The sequence below is a fragment of the Schistocerca nitens genome, chromosome 6 (assembly GCF_023898315.1).
Source record: "Schistocerca nitens isolate TAMUIC-IGC-003100 chromosome 6, iqSchNite1.1, whole genome shotgun sequence".
In the NCBI taxonomy this organism is placed as follows: Eukaryota; Metazoa; Arthropoda; class Insecta; order Orthoptera; family Acrididae; genus Schistocerca; species Schistocerca nitens.
Window position 1 is genome coordinate 609,859,066 of NC_064619.1, and position 27,639 is coordinate 609,886,704.

At 38.5% G+C, this 27,639-nt stretch overlaps 1 protein-coding gene across 2 annotated transcripts in view; it reads right to left on the reverse strand.

The window, feature by feature from the left end:
* LOC126262936 (uncharacterized) overlaps positions 1-27,382 on the reverse strand; it is a 137,063-nt gene extending 109,681 nt beyond the window's left edge. For both annotated transcript variants that reach the window (XM_049959871.1, XM_049959872.1), the window contains exons 1-5: positions 27,190-27,382; positions 14,460-14,750; positions 13,708-14,065; positions 13,518-13,621; positions 980-1,141 (exon numbers count right to left, since the gene is read on the reverse strand). In XM_049959871.1, the coding sequence (XP_049815828.1) occupies positions 980-1,141; positions 13,518-13,621; positions 13,708-14,065; positions 14,460-14,750; positions 27,190-27,192 (918 nt within the window). In that variant the 5' untranslated portion in view covers positions 27,193-27,382. The remainder of the gene's footprint in view (positions 1-979; positions 1,142-13,517; positions 13,622-13,707; positions 14,066-14,459; positions 14,751-27,189) is intronic.
* Between the last annotated feature and the right edge of the window lie 257 nt (positions 27,383-27,639).

Genomic DNA, 27,639 nt, shown 5'->3' on the forward strand with positions numbered 1-27,639 from the left:
TCTACAGATGATACATGCTACAATTTCAAAATTTATGATGGTGTGCTTTAAGCTCTTATGGTTCACAGTGCCTCATATGTGCACTATGTTTTTCAATGCCTTTATACATGCTGTATTTTTAACTATTTCATTTAAATTCTGCAACTTATAACAGTTATCTACCTGAAGCCAAGCAACCTTCATTTAACCTGATGTAATGGTATTTGTATCTGCTATATAAATTTTGTTCTTGGTAAATTCTAACAATTTATGATATTTCTGGGGTCATACCTCAAGTTTCCCATAGAGTCATTCATTAGGTTTTTGTCTTATACTTTGATTAAAATAACTTCGTGACTGATGTTTCAGTGAGTCGAGTGGTAGGCACTGGGCATCAGCAAATCACAGCTGCTTCTTTGACCCCGCATGCTTATTGTGTTGCCTGTTCTGCAAGCCCAGGTAATCTGGTGACACAGGGTATTTGCTTCCCCCCCCCCCCCCCCCGCCCCCCCTCTCCACCAATGCATGCATCTCTTGATTGCGTGAGCACATGGCTTCTTGTGTACGAGCCTGCAACTCCATACACCACCAGTGACATATGTCAATCACAGTGTTATTTTAATTGAAGTATAGCCCCACGTATAAATCTTCCTTTACAATTTTCTGGCAGAATTTTCTGTTATTGAACACCTTCTGAAACTCTTTATAGGTCTTCTACCTCCTTAGCAGTACATGAGTATTGTTTTTAATATTTTTGTTTACTATAAAGCCTGCACCTGAATTTCCTCCCTGCTTGTTTCTGCAGCAGTTATTTTAATTCAAATCCACTCTCTTTGAACTCTTGGTAAAGAAATAAAGAACATCCAAACCAGGAGGCTGAATTGACAATTAAAATAATTAATGCACAAAAAGTATTGTACTATGGCAACTGAAGAGAACAATCTACTACATCATAAAATAGAAGATCTGAAGGTTTAATTACAAATAAACATTCCAATACCTTAAACTGTAGTTCTGTTTTAGTAATCTCCAGTTCTTTCTTGTATGTTTCAATTTGTTCACTAAATCTTTTTACTTGGAGCTCTGCTTCTCGTGCACTTTCTTGGTGCTGTGTTTCAAGCTGCATTTGCAACTTTTTGATCTGAGACCGAAGCAAAGATACCTGTAAAGTGGATTATTATTTTGTACTGACAGAAGGATTAAACTTTCATATCAAGATACTGAATTCTTTACTGTGTGTGCTTAGCAAACAAAAATTAAAAATTGTATAAAAATATAGAGTACATTAAATGAAGTACGTTCAACAGTTGATTTTCTCAAACTGAAGGTTATGCATTAATACAATGACAGAAAAAAATCACAACACCACGAAGGAACTGAGCAACATAAATTAAAATTGGTAGAAGTGTTTCTAAATCTGAAAGATCATGTCTATTCAAAACTCGCACCAGTCACATTAGAGTGGAACTAGCAGCGCCATTATGGGGATGCAAATCAGGTGTGCATTAACACATGCTGTAATGTTCATGAGCATTAGTTCCCTTTCAGATTGGACATGGCGAGTTTATGTCAGTCAAGAATGCCTTTAAGGTGACAAAGATGTCATTATAAATACCTCACTGACTTTGAATGTGGTTGTGTAATAGAGCTATAAGAAGCTGGATGTTCCTTCTGCAATACTGCAGAAAGACTTGGCAGGAATGTACACACTGAACATGATTGCTGGCAGCAGTGGTCACAAAAGACTGAGCTCCAGCAAGTCACTTGGCACTACTGATAGGTAAGACCATCATGTTCGGCATATGGCTCTAGCACATCATACTGCATATGCATCAGCAATTTGAGCAGCAGTTGGCACCACAATGACACAACTAACTGTTACAAACTGGTTACTTTAAGGATAGCTCTGAGCCAGATTCCCTGTAGTGTGCATTCCACCGACCCCAAACAACCAACCTTTGCGACTTCAGTGGTGTCAAACAAGAGCTCATTGCAGGGCAGGGTAGAAGTTTGTTACATTTTCTGACGAAAGTTGGTTCTGTCTTGGTCCCACTGATGGCTGTGTGTTGGTTAGGAGGAGACCAGTTGAGGGCCGGCAACCAACCTACCTGTGTGATGGACACACAGAACCTGCACCTGGAGTTACGGTCCGGGGTGCGATTTTGTATGACAGCAGGAGCACTTTTGTGGTTATCCTACATGCCCAGACTGCAAAACTTTATGTCAGTCTGGTGATTCTACCTGTTGTGATGCCATTCATGAACAGTATTCCAGGGGGGTGTTTTCCAACAGTGTAACACTCACTCACAAACTGCTGTTGTAACACAATGTAATCTACAGAGTGCTGACGTGTTGCCTTGGCTACTCGATCACCAGATCTGTGTTCAAACTACCACACATGGGACATAATCAGATGACAACTCCAGCAACATCCACAAACACCATTAATGGTATCTGTATTGACTGACCAAGTGCAACATACGTGGAACTCCATCCTACAAACTGACGTGACCCGGTACCTATACAACACAATGCATGCATGTTTGCATTCAACAGTCTGGCAGTTACACCAGTTATTAATTTACCAGCAGCTCACCTTTCCAATGGCTTATCTCATGCTTACATAAACCTGTGATCTTGCAATGTTCATCACTTAAATGCATTACCTAGACAAATGCATTCCCAAAATTTCATTACTCTACATTAATTATTTTTGGAAGTGCAATTTCTGTTTGCAAGTGTAGTTTATTCCTTCTTCTCCAGCTAAGAAAGGTAGAAAATTTCTATGAAATGGTAATAATTAACTGTTTCACAGTCTTTAAACCAGGAAACAAGGAAGCAATGGGATAAGCTGGATACAGCAGTCACTACTGCTAGACATGTACAACAGCATAAGAAATGGAAAGAGACCGCATTATATTAATGTGAAGAAGAATCAAACAGCAAGAACTAAATATATATTGTGTAAAGGACATTCATATTATTATGTTTTGAATTACAGATATCAAGAAAGGATATCAAGAGGCTGACACATTAAAAGGTAAAAGATCTTAAGACATCAGACAGCACAGACTATTCTCAAACAGGGTACTATCAATTTTATGCTGCCACAAACTTTCGTCCAACTGTGATTTTCATAGGATCATGTAAACACAAAATAATGACATTTTTAAATGTTTTATTGTCAGAATTGTCCTCTAAATCTAGCACCCGCACAATGTGAAAGAAATGAGCGAAACGTGAGACATCATCTTGATAGTGGTTCTGGTCTCCTAGAAGATACTATCCTAGGGTGGTTGCATTTTCTTATATATATTAAGCATGTAGCCTAGTTATTTGCATTTGCCAATGGCCTTCTAACAAGAGGACAGAAGAGCAGCCAAAATAGATCAGAACATTCTCTTGTCCTCATGGTGGAAAACTCTCTTCAGAATGTGGCAACAGCAGACCTTATCGATGGTACTGAGATGCAAAAGGTAAATGAAGGAATGAGTGCATTAAAGGCAAGGAAAGTGTATTCACAGGAAATAAAGCTTCTAACTGGAAAACAATCATGGCAGTCTCCCCTTTAACAGAATATTCTGTATTACTGCCTCATTCAGACTTAAGGAGGGGACTGCCAAGGGGGAGATGACCATGAGGTAAAGACTAAATAGTCAATCAAAAGTTAACAATCTATGAGCCAGGGCTTGAGATGCTTGAATTCTATATGTGGTAGGGATGCAAGCATATATGAAAACAAAAATACAAAAGCTGAAACTGCAAGTGGTGGGGGCCAGTGAATTGAGATGGAAAGAAGATAAAGATGTCTATCCACAAGAATAGGGGCAATATTATGAAAACAATAGACTGCTATTCACCATAAAGAAGACAAACCGAGTTGCAGACAGGCACAATGAAAAAAATATTACACATTGAGCTTTCAACCAAAGCCTACTTCAGAAAATAACACACACACACACACACACACACACACACACACACACACACACACACACACACACAGATACACCTCATGCACACATGACCTCTGTCTCTAGTCACTCTCGGTGACTGCAACTGTTGCACTGAATGAAAGCTCCAATCCAGAGTGGGGCAGTAAAGTAGGAGAGATAGTAGAAGGCTGCCAGATGCAGCATCAGGATGATGTGGGGGAAGGAAGGGGGTGGGAATGGGGAGTGGAAAAGGAGAGGAGCAGAGAAGGGGAGAAGATCAGTGGGTGCACTGGCTGAGAACGGTGCACAATGAGAATGACTAATTCCTTACTTCCAACTTGGTCTCACCATCTTTCTCCAGGTCCCTTCCTAAGAACACCAACACTTCAGAAAAAAAGCCATGCACAGCCCAAAACAGATCCTGAACTAATCATCCCACCTGCAGAAGAAGTTTCCACCACCGTCATTCTGAATCGCAATGACTACCTGGCTGAAGGCCTCTACCAATTGTCTGATTCCTGAAAGAGTCATCCCATTGCAGAAGTTGTCCCACATAATCTCCAATTAACGATTACAGCCTTAGGCCCTTCCCACAACCTCTGCTCCGAATCTATTTACCTGGTTATTGTAACCCCCAAAAGCATTTTGGCCCTCATTGACCAACACCTCCAACCAACTGGCCAACATATAGCCTCCCACATCAAAGATACCAACCACTTCCTTCACAGACTCTTCAAGGTCCTCACCCCTTTATCTTCTGGATCCCTAGTTGTCACTGCTGACACCAGTCCCCTTTACACCAACATCTCTCAAGCCCACGGCCTTGCCACTATTGAACACTACCTCTCCCAAAGCCCTCCAGATTCTAAACTCACTATCTCATTCCCCATACACCTTACAAAATTTATCCTAACACACAATGACTTTTCCTTTGAAGGCAAGGTATACAAACACATCTGCAGCACGTCCATCCTCTTGGCACCGTCCTATGCCAACCTGTTTATGGGCCATCTGAAGGAAACCTTCCTAGCCTCCTTAAACCCCAAACCCCTAGTCTACTTCAGGTTCAGTGATGATATCTTCATGATCTGGACTCAGGGTCAAGGCACCCTATATACATATTCCTTCACAAACACAACACCTTCTCTCCCACCCACTTTATCTGGTCCTCCTCAACTGATGGTGCCAGCTTCCTGGTCATTGACTTCCTCCTCTCTGATGGCATCATCCACAGTTCTGTCCACATCAAACACCGCCACCACCAACAGTACCTGCCTTTCGACAGCTGCCATCCCTTCCACACAAGATCACTCCAATGCAGCCTGGTCACCTGGGAATGGAATATGTGCAGTGACACAAACTCCCTTGCCCAGTATACTGAGTGTCTCACAAATGCCTTCACAGACAGGCACTAACCCCCAGACTTAGTCCACAAACAGATTTTCTCTGCCACATCTCCAAAATGCCCCGCAATCCTCCTACTGACCACATGAACCATCTACAAAGGAGTGCCCCCATCATCACCCACTACCACCACAGACTGGAACAACTGAACCACATCCTTCATCAGTGCTTTGATTATCTACCATCGTGCATTGATATAAGTCACATCTTATGCAAGATCCTTACCATCCCTACCAAGAGGTTTTCCCTCACCCATCCAACTGTGACAAAATTCTAGTCCTCCTCTACGTCACTCCCAATCCCAACCCCTTACCTCAGGGATCGTATCTCCGTGGAAGACCCAGCTACAAGACGTGCCCAATCCACACACCCAGCACACTATTACAGTCCTGTCACAGACTTATCCTACCCCATGAGAGACTGGGCCACCTGTGAAAACAGCTGTGTCATATATCAGCTCTGTTGCCATCACTGCACAGCTTTTTATGTTGATATAACTACCAACCAGCTGACCACCACGATGAGTGGCCACTGCCAAACTACGGCCAAGCGCAAATGCTTGATTTCAATAGCTGCTTTGCAATCTGGGCCATCTGGATCCTCCCCTATACCAGAAACTTTTCTGAGCTCCACAGATGGGAGTTATCCTACAACAACTTTTCTGCTCCTGAAATTATCCCAGCCTCAACCTGCAGAAACCTACTGTCCCCACACCCCCTACCCATTAGTTTCTGCCCCCTCTATTTTATTGTCTTCTCCCAAATCATGTACCCTCACCTGCTCTCTGCCAATGCACTCATTGATCTTGTCCCCTTCTCTGCTCCTCTCCTTTTCTGCTCCTTGTTTCTCCCACCACGCACCCCTCCCTCTCCTACAGCCTCCTGACGCTGCACTTAACACACTTGTCCTGCTGCCATCCAGTCACTGTGTGCTCCGCCAGACATTGCTCTTCTTTCTATAAACTGAGTACAATTCATTATAAATGGGAAGATAGGGAAAAGGCTGAGTTACCATGAATGTCTCAGTGAAAGGATTAATCTAACCAGAATCTAAACAAAAACAAGGTCAACAACTACAGTGTTTGCATACATGCTGATGTTACTAACAGAAGATGGCCATAAGGGGGGAGGGAGGGGGGGGAGAGAAATCCAAGGGAACTGAAGAGGTAATCCAGCACGTAAAGGGAGATGAAAATCTAATAATTATGAGGGAATGGAACACTTTAGTAGGGAAAGGTACAGAAGGTAGAATTACAGGAAAGGTTCGGCAACAGGAGTGAGAGAGGAGAAAGAGTTCATGGGGTTGGCAGTAAATTTTAGCTAGTAATAGCAAACACAATGCTCAAAAATCACAAGAGAAGGAGGTGTAGCTGGAAGAAAGCATAAAAAAATTACCATCTGAGTTACTTCATGGCAAGAAAAGAGATTTGGAAATCAGATACTCTATTGGAAGTATACCCTGTTAAAGTACATAAATCAGAACTTTGTGTTTCCTCTCCTCTCCTAAGGTGGCACTTGGTTTTGTGTTGTGTGAATTTCTTTGCCCCTAAGAGGTTATTTTCCATGCTTTTACTCTATGAAGTTTTTGTTGTTGCTATGAGTCATCTTTCAGATATTAAAGGAAGAAGATCACTATTCATAAAAGAGTTGTGTTCTTGCTATAAAATTATATCCTAAGTTCACCCACAACAGATTATGGGCCCAGGTTTGAGCACTTCAGGTTCTGAGAATTACAGTATTTGTTCGCCAGACTATTTTTCCATTTACTAGGATATTCGCGAGACTGCAAAATTTTTGCAATGGCAGACACAACGCTTCAGTTGAGTGATGATAGTATTTGCACAAACATTTGCAAATTATCAAGTGAATATCAGTGGGAAACATTGAAACTTTGTCTAAAGAAACATTCTCTTTATTCGATTATAGATGGTACACGTCAGTTGAAACATTGAAAGATGACATCACATCTATAACAAAACACACATTGTAATTTGCGAACATTTTCCACGACTTGTGCACAGAAATGAACAAAATGAATCCAAATGCAACTTTGCCCCTTTTGCTGCTCCACCATAGTATTTTCAAAACATTAGGACTCGAATATCAGTTTTACAGGTTGACCTGGTGTTGAGTTCCTGAATATGAGCAAACGACAAAGCTTATTATTGAGAATTTGCATTCAATTGAGAATTTGCTAGCTACACAGGCAGCTGGTGCTTTCTATGCAAAATCAAACTCGGATGAGCAACATCAAAAACAGAAAAAAATTGCAACAGAGGGGAGTAACTCAAAGAAGAAAGAAAGTCCTATGTATCTGTATCTGATAGTACAGATTCTTGGATTATGGACTTTGGCACAACACATCATATTTCACAAAATAAACCGAATTTCACTACATTCAAAAAGTTTATGATTCCACAATGTGTACAGGCAGCAGGCAAAGAAATTGTTTTTGCACATGAGACTGGCAGTATTAATATTGAAATATTCATAAGCAAAAGGTAGACACCTGCTTTGCTTGAAAATGTCTGGTATGTACCTGATGTCAGACACCAACTTTTTTCTGTCCATCAAGCTGTGACTTATGATAACAAAGTTGTTATCAATCAGCGACATAGTAAATAGTCACAACAGGAAGAATAGTTGGTTCAGTATACATTATGAACAGGCGAGTTTGTCCTCTGCATTCACAAGTCATGATTAATTTAGCAACTTCAGAAGAACAACTAGAATGTTGGCACGAGAGACTCGGTCATCAAGATAAACATCACGTACGAGATGTGCTCTATCGTTTTTGTACATCAGTGAAGTGCCCTGGTATCACATCATTTTATGATGGATGTGCTCTTGGCAAATTCCACAGTGAACTATTTAGATATTGCAGAGATCATCCACAAACTGTTGGTGAGTTGATCAATGCAGGTGTTAATGGACCCATGTCTGTTGACTCTATAAATGGTTTTTTTAACTATGTGAATTTCAAAGATGATTATTCTCATTCATTCTGATATATTTCATGCGAAATAAATCTGAAGTGGCTACCAATCTGAAAACATTTTTGAAGGAATGTGATGCTGTTGGTCATAAGGTAAAAGTACGTCAGTCAGACGGTGGAGGAGAGTTTAATTGTAACATGGCAGCCGCTGTGCTACAAGACCGTGGTATTTAGTTTTGTATTAGGTGTCCGGAAACTCCTGAGCAAAATGGTGTTTCTGAACAAGCAAATCAACATATAGTTGAATTAGCTCGCTCAATGTTAACGTCTAGTAAGTTACTTAAATCATTTTGGGCTCATGCATATGACACAGCTGTTTTTCTATGCAATTGTATTGGGAAGTCAAGTGTTGAAGGTGAAACACCTTTCAAATCGTGAGCTAGCAACGTGTTTGACAGTTTTAGCTATCTACGCATTTTTGGATCAAAATGCTATGTTTATTTCCCACCAAAGAAATTCCAGTCTAAGTTTGAAGACGAGGCTACGCCTGGCCATTTTATTGACTACGTGTATGACGAAGATTGTTACAAAGTGTGGATTCCATCAAAACATCGTGTGATGAAATAACGTAATGTTGATTTTCAACCAGAAATGCTGTGCACAACTGGAAATTTGATTGATTTTGAATTTAATTCCATACCTGAAGAAACAGGAGAGAAAAGTGAATCTACTGTTGATTAGATTGAAACTAGTCACCAAGAATATTCGAACGAGTTACCAAATCGATGTCCAGTTCGTGAAATCCATCCCCCTGTAAAATTTAGTGACTATGAATTAGGGTACCAGCCTCACCACTCTCAAGAAGCAAATCCATTAGTTTGCTGACAAAAGCAATCTATGAAAAGCAATGGAAAGTAGTAATTCTAGTAAAAGGTTTAATGTGATGAAAGAAGAAATGAAGGCATTTGAAGAAAATAATACCTGGGACTTGGTAGAACTGCCTTAAGGAAAAAGTGTTATTCATAATCGATGTGTACTTCGTATTAAATATATACCTGATGGATCAATTTATCGATACCATGCTCAGTTGGTTGTGTGTGGTATGTTTCAACGTGCTGGACTTGATTATGATGAAACTTTTCGTCCAGTTGCTTGTTATGACGCTATTGGTGCTGTGATAGCAATTGCAGCAGAAGAAAATTTGAAACCTGTCAATTCGACGTTAGAACTGCATTTTTATATGGTGACTTGGATACAGAAATATACAAGGTTCAGCCAGAAGGTTTCGATGACGCGCTACGTCACGTTTGTTGCCTCAATAAATCACTGTATGGACTTAAGCAATCACCTCATTGCTAGAATAATAAGTTTCATTCATTCATGAGAAAAAATGGCTTCATTAATTCAAAAAAAGATACTTGCATTTACATTTGACAAAGCAAAGCATAAAAATTGCTGGTTGCTGTTTATGTCGATGATGGACTAATGAAAATGTAAGATGTAGAAAACTAAAATGGAGTGAAGAAAGGGTGTAAACACTGGCCTTTTTCATAGACATGACAACCACGCAGTTATCAGTAAGGATGAATAGGCATAGGCAGATGGTGTATTCTGGCAACACAGACTCCAGTTTCTCAGAACTCCGCAGGTGGGAACTAGCACTACAAGATGTCCTTGGTTCTCGTCATCCACCTGGCATTAATTTACATCAATTTCTTCCGCTCAGCATTTCTTCACAGTAACTACTCCTCTCTTCACTCCATTTTAGTTTTCTACATCTTACATCATCTGACCTGTCTATTTTTCGTCAGCCCCCCTTACACCTATGTTACATGTAATGCACTTAGCTTTTCACTCTTATTAACTCATGCACAATGTTTTAGTAGTAATCTCTGTCTTGCATATTATCCTGTCCTTCATCTTTAAGCTCTCAGGTTTTCTAATCTTGTATGGTGCAGTCCCCAACAATCAGTCTTTCCTTCTCATCCTGTCCATTAAGTCTCTCCTGACCAGGGGTCCTGGGCGACTTTTCTGAACTGTATCCCTTTCCCTAAAGTTCTTCAGCCTTTTTCCTTCACCCCTCTTCCTTCCCCTTCAACTTTTAGGAGCCACAGACTTCAAAAGCTTGTAAAAGTTAAATCTTTTTGTGTGTGTGTGCGTTCTCCTGTCACCGCTTGGTGAGTATATTTTTTTTTATCTATCCATTTACATTATAGATATGAATATAATAGAGGGAAACATTCCATGTGGGAAAAATATATCTAAAAACACAGATGATGTGACTTACCGAATGAAAGTGCTGGCAGGTCGATACACACACAAACAAACACAAACAGCTTTCGCAACAAACTGTTGCCTCATCAGGAAAGAGGGAAGGAGAGGGAAAGACGAAAGGATGTGGGTTTTAAGGGAGAGGGTAAGGAGTCATTCCAATCCCGGGAGCGGAAAGACTTACCTCCGCTCCCGGGATTGGAATGACTCCTTACCCTCTCCCTTGAAACCCACATCCTTTCGTCTTTCCCTCTCCTTCCCTCTTTCCTGATGAGGCAACAGTTTGTTGCAAAAGCTTGAATTTCATGTGTATGTTTGTGTTTGTTTGTGTGTCTATCGACCTGCCAGCACTTTCATTCGGTAAGTCACATCATCTGTGTTTTTAGATACATTTACATTATAGAGTAGATGGACCAGATGAGAAAGAATGGAAATCTATAAAATGGAAATCATACACAAATACAGCTATAAGAAAAGTAACCATAATGAAATGATGGGTAACAAAAGAAATACTTCAATTTTTTGGCAATACAAGGTATCAAAATATCCAAGAAAAGAAAGGAGGATAGCAATATAAGTCACTTATTAATGAAACCTACAAGAAGCTAAAGCAAAATGGCTGCAGGAAAAATGTAAAGGAACTGAAAAAGAAAAGGTCTTTGGAAGGACAGATTCTGCATAAGGAGGTCAAAGTAACTTTCAGAGAATTTACAAGGTAAAGTATCAACATCAGAAGTTGAAAAGGGACTCCACTATCATACACAGAGGAAAGAGTATTCCGAGTGCCTTTATAAGGGGAAGGAACTACCTGTCAACACCATTAAATAAAAAGTGGATGTCGGTTCGGACGGCATAAGGAATCCAGTATTACATCTATGTATTAGACTCAGAACTGGCTATAGCTTTAGAAGAATCCCAATCAAACAACATTTGGGTCGCACATTGGCTGCAGACATCTACACACAGCCACCTCACTCACCATATCTCTCTGTGTGTAGTTAGTTTATGTGGAATTCTGTCAAGGGTGAAGTTCATATCCCTACACTTCAGTGAAATTGGTAGGAAAGAAGTTCTTACCACTACAGTTACTGTAAACATAACACTAGACCTGCACGAGAGAGGTTTGGCAAGAACAAGAATATCATGCTGAGATTTTCATTCTGCAGCTGAACGTGCGCCGATATGAAACTTCCTGGCAGATTAAAACTGTGTGCTGGACCGAGACTCAGACTCGAGACCTTTGCCTTTTATGGCCAAGTGCTCTATTATCTGAGCTACCCAAGCACAACTCACGATCCATCCTCACAGCTTCAATTCTGCCAGTACCTCGTCTCCTACCTTTCAAACATCACAGAAGCTCTTCTGCGAACCTTGCAGAACTAGCACTCCGGGAAGAAAGGATATTGCAGAGACATGGCTTAGCCACAGCCTGGGGGATGTTTCCAGAATGAGATTTTCACTCTGCAGTGGAATGTGTGCTGATATGAAACTTCCTGGCAGATTAAAACTGTGTGCCGGACAGAGACTCGAACTCGGGACCTTTGCATTTCATGGGCAAGTGTTCTAGCAAGGTTTGCAGAAGAGCTTCTGTGAAGTTTGGAAGGTAGGAGACGAGATACTGGCAGAACTGAAGCTGCGAGGACTGGTTGTGAGTCATGCTTGTGTAGCTCAGATGGTAGAGCACTTGCCCGCGAAAGGCAAAAATCCCAAGTTTGAGTCTCGATCCAGCACACAGTTTTAATCTACCAGGAAGTTACAAGAATACCCTGTTGGTATATGTATTGTTGTACACTGCTCATTTCCAGAATGTATCTATACATTAGCATAAAAAAACTTTATATCTTCTCTCTTGCTGGCAGTGACAAGGTCATGTATTTACATTCAATGTTGATAAAAACTAGAGCCAGTAATCAATGTGTACATTTTTATATGCTGCATAGGTTGCAGTATACAGTTTAGATGAAGTCTGATCAGGACATTCCTTTTATCTATACAGATAGTTCGAACAAGTTGCTGGCAGCATTGGAGGGGGAGAGGGGGGGGGGACTGTGTGGATTAGAGCCCTGTATGTCTGGGAAATCCAAATTACAACTGAAACTTCTCACATACTGCAGAGTTCACACAATACAAAATGTTCTGGCTGTCTAGCACCTGTTCACAATCTTAGCACATTGCTAACTCTGCAAAAAATGCAGTGTCTTGTCATGACCCAGGCACAAATAATGAATTATTCACTCACTGTTACATCATCATGCCTAACTATAGTTACTGAAGTACTCAAAGAACACATATTGTTGTGGTGCTGTAAGTGATAACTGGCCTGTGAGTCACGGTACACAATTCATGGGACTCTCGTTTCAAAGTTGCTACACTGCCTAGGCTGCAGTATTTTTAGCATTAGCCAAGAAGCGCATGAAGTTTCAAGACAGCTTATGAATGTGGAGAGCACTGTCCGATAAATAGGCCTTACAGTAAACAAAGACAAACCTCAATCTTTGTCTAAAATTTCTACCTTGTCTATCTTATCTTATTACCATATTAACTAAGCTGTAATAGTTCAATATGTGTTCCACGATATTTTCCATTCTATCGGTACCATTTTGCCAGAAAATTTTTTCACTATGCGTCTCATCTGAAACTCAGGCCTCAGCTTTTCTTCACAATAATTTTTAGATACTTATATCTGTAAATATTAGATTTTAATTTAATGACACAAACGAAATGTGTAATATAATTTTTTACCTGAATCAAGGCAACATATGATGAAAGCTGTCAAGAGCAGCAGATATGAAAATAAAAATATGAGGTACTAAAGAACTACCTAAAAGTTGTGCTATCAAGGGAGTTAATAATATGCAGAATGATTAAAACCATATCTTGCAAACGAATTGAATGATAATTATTCTTAGCAATAGTTGTAAATATTGTACATGATTACTGGAGATGCTGGTACACATAATAAGTGAGGAAGAGAATGGAAAAAAAGAGACTTACTTCGCCTTCTTTGGAAAGGAGAGTATCTTGAAGTCTTTCATTTTCTTCTTTTAAGTTTCTTAAGCCATTAGCTTCTGTGGAACTTAGATCTTCCTTTACAGCGACTACAAAAAGACATACACAGTAAGATAAAAGAAGTGCGAGATAATATTATGCACAAAATGTATCAACTTACATATGTTGTACATACCTGGTGGTTTAGTGGTGCTAAAGCCCTTGTTTGATGCTTTAGCTTCACCTACAGGGACAGAACTGATAGGAAATACAACAGCAGGTTTTTCAGTTGTTGCTACTAAGTTTGAAGGCTTCTTTGGCTGGAATTTTTGCACCTGAGGTGGTAATTTTGAAGTCTGGAAAGTGGTTGGAACTTTAAACTTCGAGTTTTCAACATTTGTTGACTGTTTCGTGACACTCTTTGGCTGGTTATTACTAGTTCTGAAACTGAAGCTTCCTGCAGGAGGCTGTAGGAAAGCAGGAGTCTCAAAACTGTTGACATTTTTCTCGTTGTACTTATTCTTGGTTTTAACAACATTTGCATCTCGAGTTTCCTAAAGGGAGGATAAAAAATACTGTGTACCAGTTTACATTATTTTTAACAATAATGTGCACACTTTAGCCAAAATATTTTAATGTAACAATGGCAAACAGCCTATGAAACACCAAATGGCAAATGAAAAAGTCTAACACACAAGGAAAGAAAGGGAAAAATTGGTTTACCTTTTGTTGGATTTATAAATGCTGTCAGATTATTATGTATAAAATCAGCATTACAAATGCCATTAAAATTCGTTTTCATACACAAACAGATATGGATGTTTCAGGAATGAGAAAAACTGATGAAATCATAACATCATTTACAGTTTTAGGAAATATTACATCATTATGTTGAATTATAATCATACACTGTAACATAATGAAAATAAAGTTATTTGCAGTGCTAACCTCAGCACATGATTGAGAAGCTTGTGTAGCAAGAAGAAAACATTCTTCAACAACATCTTCTGATAAATCTTCATCCCAGACATCATCATAGGGATCAGTACTTGATGCGTTGAAAGAAGATTCATCCAGAGGTGGTTTTGTGCTGCAACTCGGAGTCAAGGTAATATCTAACCTTGGCTTCTTAGAATTAGTGCCAAAATCCTTCTTAACCTGAGGATCATTTCCTAAAAAGCTAAATGGCCTCTTATTTAAACTAAGCCTGCTATGCTGATTTGACATGACACCGGGCATCTGGAACAATACCAATATATGTTACTGTAGTTTTATTAACTATGCAAACAAAACTTTCAACATGCTTAAAAGCCACTTAACAACGAACTAAATGACAGATTTCAAAAAAATTACATAATTGAAACGAAGTTAACACGCAATGTGCCCTCACACAAAAACACGCAATGTGCCCTCACACACAGTGGCTGTATGTGATCCTGCATGTGTATTTTAGTACAGAACTTCACTAGAGGATACGTTCGTTGTACCCTCTGCTTGTGTTGTCTGTGGAACCACAAAGAATAGGTTTTACCTGCTAACCGCAGTATCTGAGATTTCATATCGATTTGGCGGGAAATCCATATTCATATCAGACACAAGACCTACAATTTAACATGGATTCCACAAAGTGACAGACATCTGCCGACACTTAACTGACATTTAGAAGCAACAGTACAACAAAAATTGTGGATTAAAGCAGAGGTAATGTGATGTTATGAAGTCGGTATCCGGTAGGGTTACAAAAGTAACGCAAGAGAACACTCACAGACAGCAATTTATTCATTGTATGTCTCTATGTGTCTTTCCTGAAGTCATCAACAGAATAGCCTGTAGAATCGCTTTTCCCAAAGACACAATACATCTGCAGCAGTTGGTCAAAGTGGTAGAATTCATGTATTATGGAAGGGTCTCAAACACATAACCTGTTGTTTTAATTTTTCTTTGGTTTTCCTCAACTGCTCTGGGCAAATGCTGAGATGGTTCTTCCAAAATGGACTGAATGCTTCACTTCTTTAGTCTTGTCAAACTCTACTCTTCAACAATGCATGTATACCGGCCAGAATGCAGATGGATATTAGGATGAATCCCAGTTCAGTGTAGCACTACTTGTTTTTAATATGGAGTGTGATTATGGTTGAATTCTAAAATTTGTTTCTCTATTACATCCAGAGGAAGTTTTGTGCTGCATCTGTGTGTGCCACATCACTGATTACTGAAGCTCACCTGCTGATGCTGCATGCATGCGTGTGTGTGTGTGTGTGTGTGTGTGTGTGTGTGTGTGTGTGTGTGTGTGTTCTACATTGGAAGAAGCCTTATTGGCAAGAAGATTAACTGTACAGCAGTCTTTTCATTCTGCCTGTCTGTGATTACACATCTCCTATATACGATGAGTAGCTATCTATCATTTTCATAATACTGAATTTGAATCAAATATTTCTGACACTTTCCCAAGCAGCCTTCTTACTGTCACACAACATTTCGTCAAACTACTTGTCTCTGAAACACTCTCAAATCTGTGGGCAAATGAAGACACCCTCTTTGAGATCTAATTCACCCAACTGTGGACCTCCCCCCCCCCCCCCCCCCCCCCACAAGTGCTTGTGTACTTCAGTTTTGTAGATCATTTCCTTTCGCAAATTTTTTATGTGTTGTATAAAGATAACTTTAGAACAAAACATCAGTAGAAATTCCAACCACTACAACCTAGAATACCAGATAACTAGAACAAAACATCAGTACAAATTACAACCACTACAACCTAGAATACCAAATGGAATAAGGTACTGAACTCTTGTGGCCTGTAGTCTATACTGAATATTTTTACCATATTGTTTCATTCTTGCCAAATGCAACAATTACACATACATTGACAGCAAAATTCCTTCTATTTTCCTTTATGGACGAAAAATCTAGATACAGTGGAGGTCAATGAAGTGAAATGGAAAGAAGACAAGGATTTCTGGACAGATGGGTAAGGTAATACAAACATTAACAGAAAATGATATAACAGTCCGAGCAGAATTTGTTATGAAAAGAGAGGTAGGGCAGAGAATGAGTAACTGTGAACAGTCCAGTAAATGGTTGTTCTCATCACAATTGACAGCAAACCAACACCAGCAACAATAATTCGGGAATACATGCCAACATCGCAAGCAAAAGATGAAGAGACAGAGAAAGTATATGATGAGATTGAAAGGGTACTTCGTTATGTAAAGGGAAAACGAAATCTAACAGTAATTGACAAGAATAATATACATAAGAATGGAAAAGAAAATAGAGGACCTAAGAAAGGAAAATTGAGGATGGAATAATGACAATCTTATGAAAATGATAAGACTGTTACTATATAGTGTAAATGTAGAATTGTACACAGGCACAAAAAAACACTGCTAAACAAACAAGCTTTAGGCCAGAAAGCCTTCTTCTGCATTAGGCAAAACACTCACGTGTGTGTGCGTGTGTGTGTGTGTTGTCTCATACTGAAGAAGGCTTTTTGGCATAAAGCTTACTTGTTTAGCAGTCTTTTTGTTTGTGCCTGTCTGTGACTCAACATTTCTGAGTAGCAATCTACCCTTTTCTTAATTTTGTCAAAACTGAGCAAATGTTCAATAATGAGTAGTTAGGTTTTCAGAAAGTTAAATGCACCAGAGAGGGAGGTCTGAGGTTGTGGTTGATAATGGAAGCAAAACTGAATAAAAATCAAGGCATAATCATAGTATTTGTCGAACTAGAAAAAGCTTTAGATAATTTAAAATAGTACAAGATGTTTGAAATTCTGAGAAAAACAGAGGGAAGGTGTAGGGAAAGACGGGTAATATACAATGTGAACAAGAAACACGAGGGAATAATAAGATTGGAGGATCAAGAACGAAGTATTTGGGTTACAAAAGGTGTGTGGCAGGGGTGTAGTCTTTTGCCCCTACTGTTGAGTCTATATATCAAAGCAGCAATGACGGAAATTAGAGAAAGGATCAAGAGTGAGATTAAAATTCCAAGTGGAAGCAAACAAGGATAAGATTTGCTGATGATACTGCTATCATCAATGAAAGTGAAGAAGAATTACAGGATGTGTTAAATAGAGTGAACAGTCTAATGAGTACAGGATATGGATTGAGAGTAACTTGAAGAGAGATGAAAGTTATGAGAAGTAGCAGACATGAGAACAGCAAGAAATTTAACATCAGAATTGAGGATCACGAAGTACACAAAGTTGTGGAATTCTGCTACCTAGGCAGCAAGATAACCCAAGACATACGGAGCAAGGAGGAAATAAAAAGCAGACTACTACTAGCAAAGAGGGCATTCCTGGCCAAGAGGAGTCTACTAGTTTCAAACAAAAGCCTTATATTTGAGGAAGAAATTTCTAAGAATCTACGTTTGGAGCATAGCATTATACAGCAGTGAAACATACGGACTGTAGGAAAATAGAAGCAAAAGAAAATCAAAGCATTTGACATTTGGTGCAACAGAAGAATGTTGAAAAATAGGGGACCAATAAGAAAAGAAAGGAGGGTGTTCTCTGCGGAAATGGTGAGGAAAGGAATACATGGAAAACACTGAGAACAGCTCAAGAAGTGGAAGGCCATCAATTGCTGGAGATTACATCTCTCATGTTATTGCTAATGACATTTTGAGAGAGGATTGTTGAAAAACACATGAGGTTGCATATCAGGCCAGAAGAACAAAAAGCAGGTTGCAAAAGAATCACAGAAAAACGACTTCAACATTATCAAGCAGGAGGAGAACAGTTCCTGAAAAAAAAAATTTAGCACACAATGAAACCTGGATACGAGATTTCGAGCCAGAACGGAAGCCTCCGTCATCGCAATGGAAATGTTCTGACTCTCCTGCACCGATAAAATTCTGCCGCCAACTCAAAGGCGGAACTGATGATGATCTTTGCGTATCACATTAATGGAGTCATAGCTAGAAACAGAGTGCCTCAGGGGAGTCTGTAACTGGCACATACTAGAAGCTGTTTCTACAAAATGATCTGCAGCCAAAAATTCATCAAAGAAGACCTGACATGCTTGCAGCTGTTGTCCTCATTTTGTACGCAGTGAGAGACAGCATATTGCCCTACCAGTGAGAGAAAACAATCAACAAATATGGATGGGAAATATTTCCCCGTTCACTATACAGTCCTGATATGAGCCCATCTGTCTTTTATCTGCTTCCAAAATTGAAGAATAATTCCATGGAAAACATTTTGATACAACTGATGAAGCTTCCAGTGAGGTGACCCAAGTAATTAGACAACTCAATAATGGAAGTACCCTATCCAGAACACAGAAGTTGCCAAAATGTTGGGAAGTGTCATAAGCAAGACTGGAGATTGTAGTGAAGGCCTGTAAAAGTATTTCGTGAAATAAATTATTTTATTACTTTCTCTCTTACAGTGTACAGAACTTTTGAAATGACCATCATATTATTGTAAGAGAACAGGAAGAAGGTGAAGATGAGATCAGAGATACAATACTGTGAGAAGAATCTCATGAATTACTAAAAGACCTAAATGGAAATGTGGCCCTTGGTGTAGACAAAATTAACTCAAAATTATTGAGATCCTTGGGAGAACCATGACAAAATTATCCCATCTGGTGTGCAAGACAAGAGACAGGCAAAATGCCGTCAGGTTTCTGGAAGCACATAATAATTCCAAGCAAAAAAAGGTAAGTGCTGACTGGTGTGATCACTACTCAAGCATCAGTTTAAGAAGTCATAGTTGCAAAATATTGACTCAAATCATTAAAACAAAATAAAAAATAAAAACTGGTGGAGGCAGTGGGGAAGATCATTTTGGGTTTCAGAGAAATGTAGAGCATGTGAGGCAACACTGACCATGTGACTTTTCTTGGTGAATAGGTTGAAGAAAGGCAAACCTGCATTTATAATATTTGGTGATTTAGAGAAGGTTTTTGACAGTGTGGACTGCACTACACTTTTTGAAATTTTGAAGGTAGCAGGGAGAAAATACAAGGACCATAATATTACTTACATCTTGTACAGAAGCTGGATAGCAGTTATAAGAGTTGCAAGGACACAAAATGGAAGCAGTGGTTGAGAAGGAAATGATACAGGATTGTAGTCTGTCCTTAATGTCATTCAACGTGTATATTGAGTAAGCTGTGAAGGAGACCATGGAGGAATTTGGAAAGGGAATTAAAGTTCAGAGAAAACAAATAAAAACTTTGCTGTTTGTCAATGACACTGTAATTCTGTCAGAGATGGCTAAGAACTTGATAGAGTAGTTGAATGGAATGGATAGTGTCTTGAAAAGAGGTTGTAAGATGAACACCAATAAATTAATACAAAGGCAGTAGAATGAAATTGTATTAAAGTCAGGTGATGCAGAGAGAATTAAACTACGAAATGAGATGCTAAAAGTAGTAGCTGAGTTTTGCTATTTGGGGAACAAAATAACTGATGATGGCGAAAGTAGGAAAGATGTAAAATAAAGACTGGCAACAGCAAGAAAAGAATTTCTGAAAAAGAGATATTTGTTAAGATCTAATATAAATTTTAAGTGTTAAAAGTATTTTCTGAAGGCAAGCCCCCTGTATCTGGAGTGTAGCCTTGTATGGAAGTGAAATGTGGATTACAGGCAATTCAGACAAAAACAGAATGTAAGCTTTTGAAATGTGGTGCTACAGCAGAATGCTGAAGATTAGACTGATAAAAAATAAGTTACTGAGTCAAACTGGGGAAAAACAGAATTTATGGGATACAAAAAACGGCAAAATTGAATGGAAGCAAGGATAAGAAGTGAATAACTCCATGGATTAAAGTATCCTGTGATAGGAAGAGAAAGCTCTACATAATTCAGAGAACAAGCTGTAGCCAACATTTGAAACTCCATTACCACTAGTATTGTTGACTCCTCCACTGTTGTTAAAAAAGCAAACTCATGCACTATACTCAAAAAATAAAACATTCCAAGAGTAAGGCAAAAACCATTGCAACATTATTAAACAAGAAACAAACAAAAGTAGTAATGAAACTGAGCCCCAAGAAAATACCTCTGGCAGAAATGGTGACATTCTCAAATCACTGGCTAGTAAATTCAATGATTACTTCCTCATGGCAGTAGCAAACACTGTATGTAGTATTAAACAACCAAATACAGATTTCTTAGATTTACTTATATGCACCACTGACAGATAGGCCCGTTAGTTTCAAAAATACAATGCATAAGGAGATTGCAGAATTCATCCTAAAAAGTAATAATTTAGATGGTGTTTCTAACAATATATTACAAGGTCATGCTAACTTGAAAGGACTACCATTAAGTTACCTTCGCTCTCAATCAACGACCCAGGGCTTATTTCCTGACAGACAAATATACTGTAGTAATTCCAATCTACAAAACTAGAGATAAGCTCCAATTACAATCCTATATCACCCCTTCCAGTCTTTCTAAAAGTTTTTGAGAAAGTGGCTTATGATCAAATACTGACTCATTTCACTGAGTAGAGCTTGATAATCAACTCTTGGTTTGGCTTTTGTAAAGGATTCTCCACATGGACAGCAACATAAGACCTCACAAATGATTTGCCAGCAAAGCTAGATAAGAAAAATTATCCAGCTGGTATATTCAGTGATCTTGTCAAAGTATTTGATTGTGTGGATGACAAAATTCTACCTAACAAACTGAAGTCTTGTTTGATTCTCGGTCCGGAACACAGTTTTAATCTGCCAGGAAGTTTCATATCAATGCACGCTCCACTGCAGAGTGAAAATCTCATTCTCGCCACATTTTCCTTGTGTGACATAATGAAGGCTTTGGACCAAGGCAGACAGCGAGATGCAGTATTTCTGTATTTCAAAGAAGAACATCACTCAGTACCACATCTATGCTTATTGTCAAAAGCACGGATGTGTGGTATATTGGGTGAATTTTGTGACTGGGTTGAAGATTTTTTGATAGTGAGGATGCAGCAAGTTATCTTGGATGGAGTAATCATCAGACGTCGAAGTAACTTCAAGTGTGCCATAGGTTAGTTAATAATTTCCATGTTCCATAGATAATTTTGCACAATGAATCATAATGTTGTCATTTTACTTTGTTGTCTATCAGACATTTTGTATCACTGGGTAAGTGATAAAAAATCTCTTGACATAGAATTGTGCAACCTTTTTGTGCTAAAGACAACCTTAATACAAAGTAATGAATGCTAGTTTTCCTTCTGGTATTGTAGTTATGTACATCATTGTGTCTTTCAAATTGCAGTGGATTATTTACAACAAACATCATGAGGAAATAAATATATTGTGAAGCACTAGCTGGAATGCCCAACTCCTTAAACAGATTTCTACAAGACACTTATTATTATTATTATTATTATTATTATTACAGTACATTTTTGAGCAATGAAGACTTTCTTCCTTAAAGCTGAGTTATCCCAGGACATTATTCCATATAACATTATTGAATGAAAATGTGCAAAATATTTTAACTTACTGATTTCTCTCTCCCCAAGATTTGCAATTATTCTAAGTGCAAATGGGGCTGAATTAAGTTGTTTTAGGAGCTGCAAAATGTGCTCTCTTCTAGTTTAATTTCTCATCAATATGGAAACCCAAGATTTTTTATTATTCCCTCACAGTGTGTTACACTTATCATAGGTGTAACTCTCTCAGATGTGCAGAAGCGAAGATTTATGTCTTTTTGAAACTGAAGGTGAGGCCATTCGCAAAGAAACAGTCAATGATACTTTTAAGAATATTGTTTACCATCCTTCTGTCATCTGCAAAATGAAATAATTCTGCTCCTTGTACATTAGATGGAAGATCATTTACATATGTGACAAACAATGGTGGGCCTAAGACTGAGCCTTGTATGTATTCTAGAATACAGAATTCTAGTATACATCACCTGCTCAAAAATTTTGTAGAATTTTTGTCAGGGTGGTAGTAGGTATTGACATCTCTCTTATCACCTTTCTTACAGAGGGGTTTATCAACTGCATGTTTTAGTCTCTCTGGGAAACTGCCTTGAGTTAGTGATGCAATACATATTTCAGATTAGGCTGGGCTTATTTTATGGGAGCAAATCTTCAGTACTCTATTGGAAACACCATCAAAACCAAATGAGCTTTTATTTTTGAGAGAACTTCCTTAATTTCAGAAAGAGAAGTTGATGATACGTCCATATGCTGAAGTTTTATGAAAGTTACTTTTTCAACACACTGCACGGAATTGTGTTGGGACCATCACTTTTCATATTGTATATTAAAGACCTAGTGAACAATATTAAAAATAACCTCACACTTTTTGCAGATGATGCAGTTATCTATAATGAAGTACTATCTGAAAGAAGCTGTATTAATATTCACTCATATCTTGATAAGATTTCAAAGTGGTGCACAAACTGGCAACTTGCATTAAATGTTCAGAAATGTAAAATAATGCACTTCACGAAACGAAAAAAAAAAAAAAAAAACATAGTATCCTATGACTATAATATCAGAATCACAGCTGGAATTGGCCAACTCATACAAATACCAGGTGTTACATTTCGTATGAACATGAAATGCAATAATCATCATAGGTTCAGTCGTGGGTAAGGCAGGTCGTAGACTCTGGTTTATTGGTAGAATACTGGTGAAATGCAGTCAGTCTATTAAGGAGACTGCTTGCAAATCACTTGGTTGAACCATTCTAGAATACTGCTCACCTGTGTCCTCAGCTCATACACAAGCATTCAAGTATTCATTCTTTGCATGCTCCACATGTGAATGGACTGGGAAGAAAACCTTGTAACTGGCACCCTCTGCCATGTACTTCTGATTGGTTTGCATTGTGTGGATCTAGAATCTTGTCTCCATAATGGAAATCACAGGGTCTCATTAGCAGACTCTATCTTGGACACGAAAATAACCTTAGAATGGGAGAAGGTAATATGTGGAGAATGACAAAGACTGTTGCTGGTCCCATTCTTGTCTCTAACCTACATAAACAAAGCTCAAAACTAATCTTTGCTGATGACAACACAAGTGTTCTAGTCAAGGAACAAAACTCAACACTTCTAGGTACAGATGAGAGCTTGAAAGTGCCTGCAAATGGTTCACAGCTAACAGTTTAAGCCTTGATCTCACAAACAGTCCAGCTGAATAAGTTAAAACAGAGTGAATACTTGGAGAAACTATTCAAAGTGGAAGCTAGTCCCTTAAAAGCATCTCTGAGCTGTGTTGACATAAAGACAACAGTGATGCCTTATTTCACATATTTTCATTCTGCATTGTTTTAAGGAATTATCTTCTGGGTCTGTGCATCTAAAGTAAATAAAGTGTTTGTTCAGTAGAAGTGAGCAGTGTAAGAATGTAGTGTAAATTAAATAACTGTACATCCTGCAGATGCCTTTCTAAGGATCTTGGACTCCTTGAACCCACTTCCCAATACTTTTACTCCTTAATGTTTTTTGTTGCTGATAATAATAAAAAAAATCAGTTTCAGATGAACTGTGATAAATACTGTCAAAACACAAGAAACAAAAGTAATTTTCATGTAGAGTTTGCCTCCCTGTTCAGGATTCAGAATGGAGTTAATGTACTCTGGTGATGAGGTATTCAACAAGCTCCCATCTAACATACAGCTGAAATTAGGAATCCATACCAGTTACCAGTTAATAAGAAAATTAAAAACATATCATGTTAGTCACTCTTTCTACACATTACCTGAATATCTTGATTCAGGTATTAACTGTAAGCAACAATGTAACCAAAAGTGTTTGTAATAATGCTGTATGAAAGTAATAATGTACTATGAAGAGCACTCGGCATTTACAGACATAAAAAAATTAAAACAATCGTTGAAAAATACCACTGTAATCAAGAGCAACATTCGAAAAATACCACTGTAATCAAGAAGAACAATGTTCATTTTACGAATTAACTCATTTTCCTTAAGTTTCATTGGATCGGAAACTCAGTGTACCAGCACATCAAGTAATCTAATGACAGGCACACATTTTTGTACTACATTAATTGATGGGACTGGTAGTCAAAGTGTTAACTTCAATTCTGATGTATCATATCACATCTCCAAACTTTATATGTTATGCAATGACATATAACTCATGAAATGAAAGGTGAGAATAAATGTGGTACGTGCAGGCTGTCAGTATTGTAATCTACAACTCCCCTCTCCCCAGAAGACAGTGGTTTACAGATTGAACAAGTGGGAGATGGCACCTAACATCCAACAGGAAGCACTTTAATTATGGCAACTTCTGTCCCACAGGACAGGCATCAGAGACCTATCAGTCTGTCAGGGCAGCTAGACATCGGAATGTGGTTTGTATTACCTTCTCTTTACGTGTGAGTGGTATAGGGTAATGGATTGGGTACTGGGATCAGCAAGTTACTTGACAACAGAGACTAAGCAGTTTCAAACACCAATATCTGAATATAATTAACAATAACCTCAGATCAGAAAAAACATTTACCAACTATATCAGAGATTGTAACCTGGATGTATCTGCATTATTTTTTACCCCTCCCCAAAAATCAACAAATAAACTACTTTATTTACTTCCAGTTACAACAAGCAGTTATCATCTAATTAAGTGCTCTGGATGCAACTAGACATTAAAATTGGGTGGTAGGGGCTCATGTGATGTACTATCTCTAAAGTTGCTGACACAAAATGCTAGAAATGACAGTCGGAATGATATCCCAGAACTGCAAGATAACAAGGAATCAAGTGAGCATTAAGTGAATGGTTGCATCAGCCATACACACTGTCTACTAGGTGATGCACTGTAGCACAACAATGCCCTGTCATACAGAAAGAAAACGTCATTTTTGTCACATGGGATCTCTACTGCAATAATGTATTAATCAACTCGTGCCAATCAGAGACCAAATGCAAAACATACTGGCAACATTTAATGTGACACACAAAGATGTTTGTGCTCTTCTACAGGAAAAGTGATTCTCATATGACCCTGGAAAATAAAAAGCTGGGAACCACTTTATATATAGGGAACCCCAGCATAATCTCCTTTCAAACAATGTGAAGTCTGCCATATCAAAACACACATCACTGGTGTCTGCCAAATTTTTAAAGCATTGTCATGCAACAAGATCATACACAGATCACATAAAAGCACAAAATGATTGGAAATTTAAGCCTATATATTCCCTACATCCTGCATATTTTCTGGATCTATCACAAGATGATAATCAGTAGAAACTTTGATTTGCCCAAGACTCACTAGCAGACAAGATGTTCTCAATAAATTGTGAAATGTGTGACGTCACTGAATGATAGGTTGTTGGTCAGAAGAAAAGTCGGACAACTTTGCGGGATTTGGTCAGTAATTTCAGTGGCAAGTAATCTCAACAGCCCAAATATTTACTTGAAAAAAGCATGACAAAATACACACTACACAGACAACAGAATATCGGCCTGAACAGTTTTACACATGACACAGCAATATGATCACAGCAATGTGCATAAATAATTAACTTTATACGAATGAGAAGGACACAGGAGTAAAGTAACAAAATGTGGTGTTCTGAAAAGGCATTTAGCCGATTATGCTGCATTAAATTCTTAGTTAAACCAACAGAAGTCTGTCCAAAAGTAACATGCAATACAGTCTAGCTCAAAACTTGCAAGAACCAGGGAGATGAAGTTTTTAAACAGAAAACATTTACAATTCAATAAACACCTACTTCTCGTTGTTCCAAATAAGTCATACAAGAATGGTCATATGCACTCCTCTATGCCAATGAATTGTTTCTGAATTCCTTTACAAATCTATGGATAATTCAGTCATCTTCTGGGGACTACAAGATGTCTGCAGCATTCAGGACCAGGCATGAGGCATGTCATCAATGATGTTAATGAAATCATTGATAAAATGAATATCTGATAAGCCATTAAGTCATATCAGGTGCCACAAATTTGTCTACGTAAGCACAAATCAAATGATGGAGATACAGAAAAAAATGTGCTCACTGGCTTAACGAACACAGGTCATCCGCTTGTACTGAAGAGCACATACGAGCTTCAATACAGCACTGGGGACAGAGCTGATAATGACGATGAAAAGGTTTTGTGGGTGTACAACAGCACGGTCTGTAGTGCCCGAGCCCAAAGAACTAATAAGAATCCATGAACACAGTAAACACAGATTTGAACAGAAAGAAACATTTAATAGGTCTGCAAAGGTCAGGAAGTCAGAAGACAATGACATTAGCCTAAATCCTGAAAAATATGAAGCCATGAAAAATGCAGATCCGTTTTCCGTTCATAAATAATAAATCATCGCAGACACTTATTCACGGAATAATCAGACTGAGCTTGCAATCGAAGCAAATACATAAGTTGCACTGACCTAACGCCAGGCTGGGAAAGGAAGCCTGGAGGAGCAACACGTCACCAGCAGATGTCATGACACTGTCAGAGAAAATAAGGGCAGTTACTATATTTTCAATCATTTTTCAGTACACAGTGGATTCAAGACTTACAACAATATTCAGCCCCCGGCGATTTCGAATTAATTTTAAATGCACTTTATTAGGTAAGACGCTTACGTAAAATGAACTCTGATTCTTTGTTATTTACAAAGGATTTTGCTGTTTACCATGAAATGTTTACAATAATGTGGTTAGTTATGACAACATCCATGTAAACATTTCTTGAAAAGTGTTTGTTTACTTATACTCACCATCTGTTAAGACACTAACTACCGCAACAGGACCAACTGTATTTGGCTTAGCTGTCATTGAGGCATTATAACCTACGCAAGGCACACGCAAGTAAATTATTTTCAAAACGTTCTACGTTTATTCTATCGTACAAGCTACAAATTAAAATCTTCATCAACTTCACCTATGGTTTGTAAATCAACGATGTACATTTTAAAGTTTCAAACTTTGGTGGAGATCGATTGACTAATCTCGGACGCTAATCGGAGTGAAACATCGATAGATTGCAAGTTTGCTAGTAACGTGGTGAAATTAAATAGATGTTACCAAAATACTCGTGCTTTCCGGGGGTTGTTGTTTCCTACGAGCTGTAAATTTGCTTTTCAGTTAACTACCGACAAAGGCTGCTTGCATCGAACGGGACAGATGATCTGGTATTCTAATGCGACACATTCTGTGCGGATAAAGTT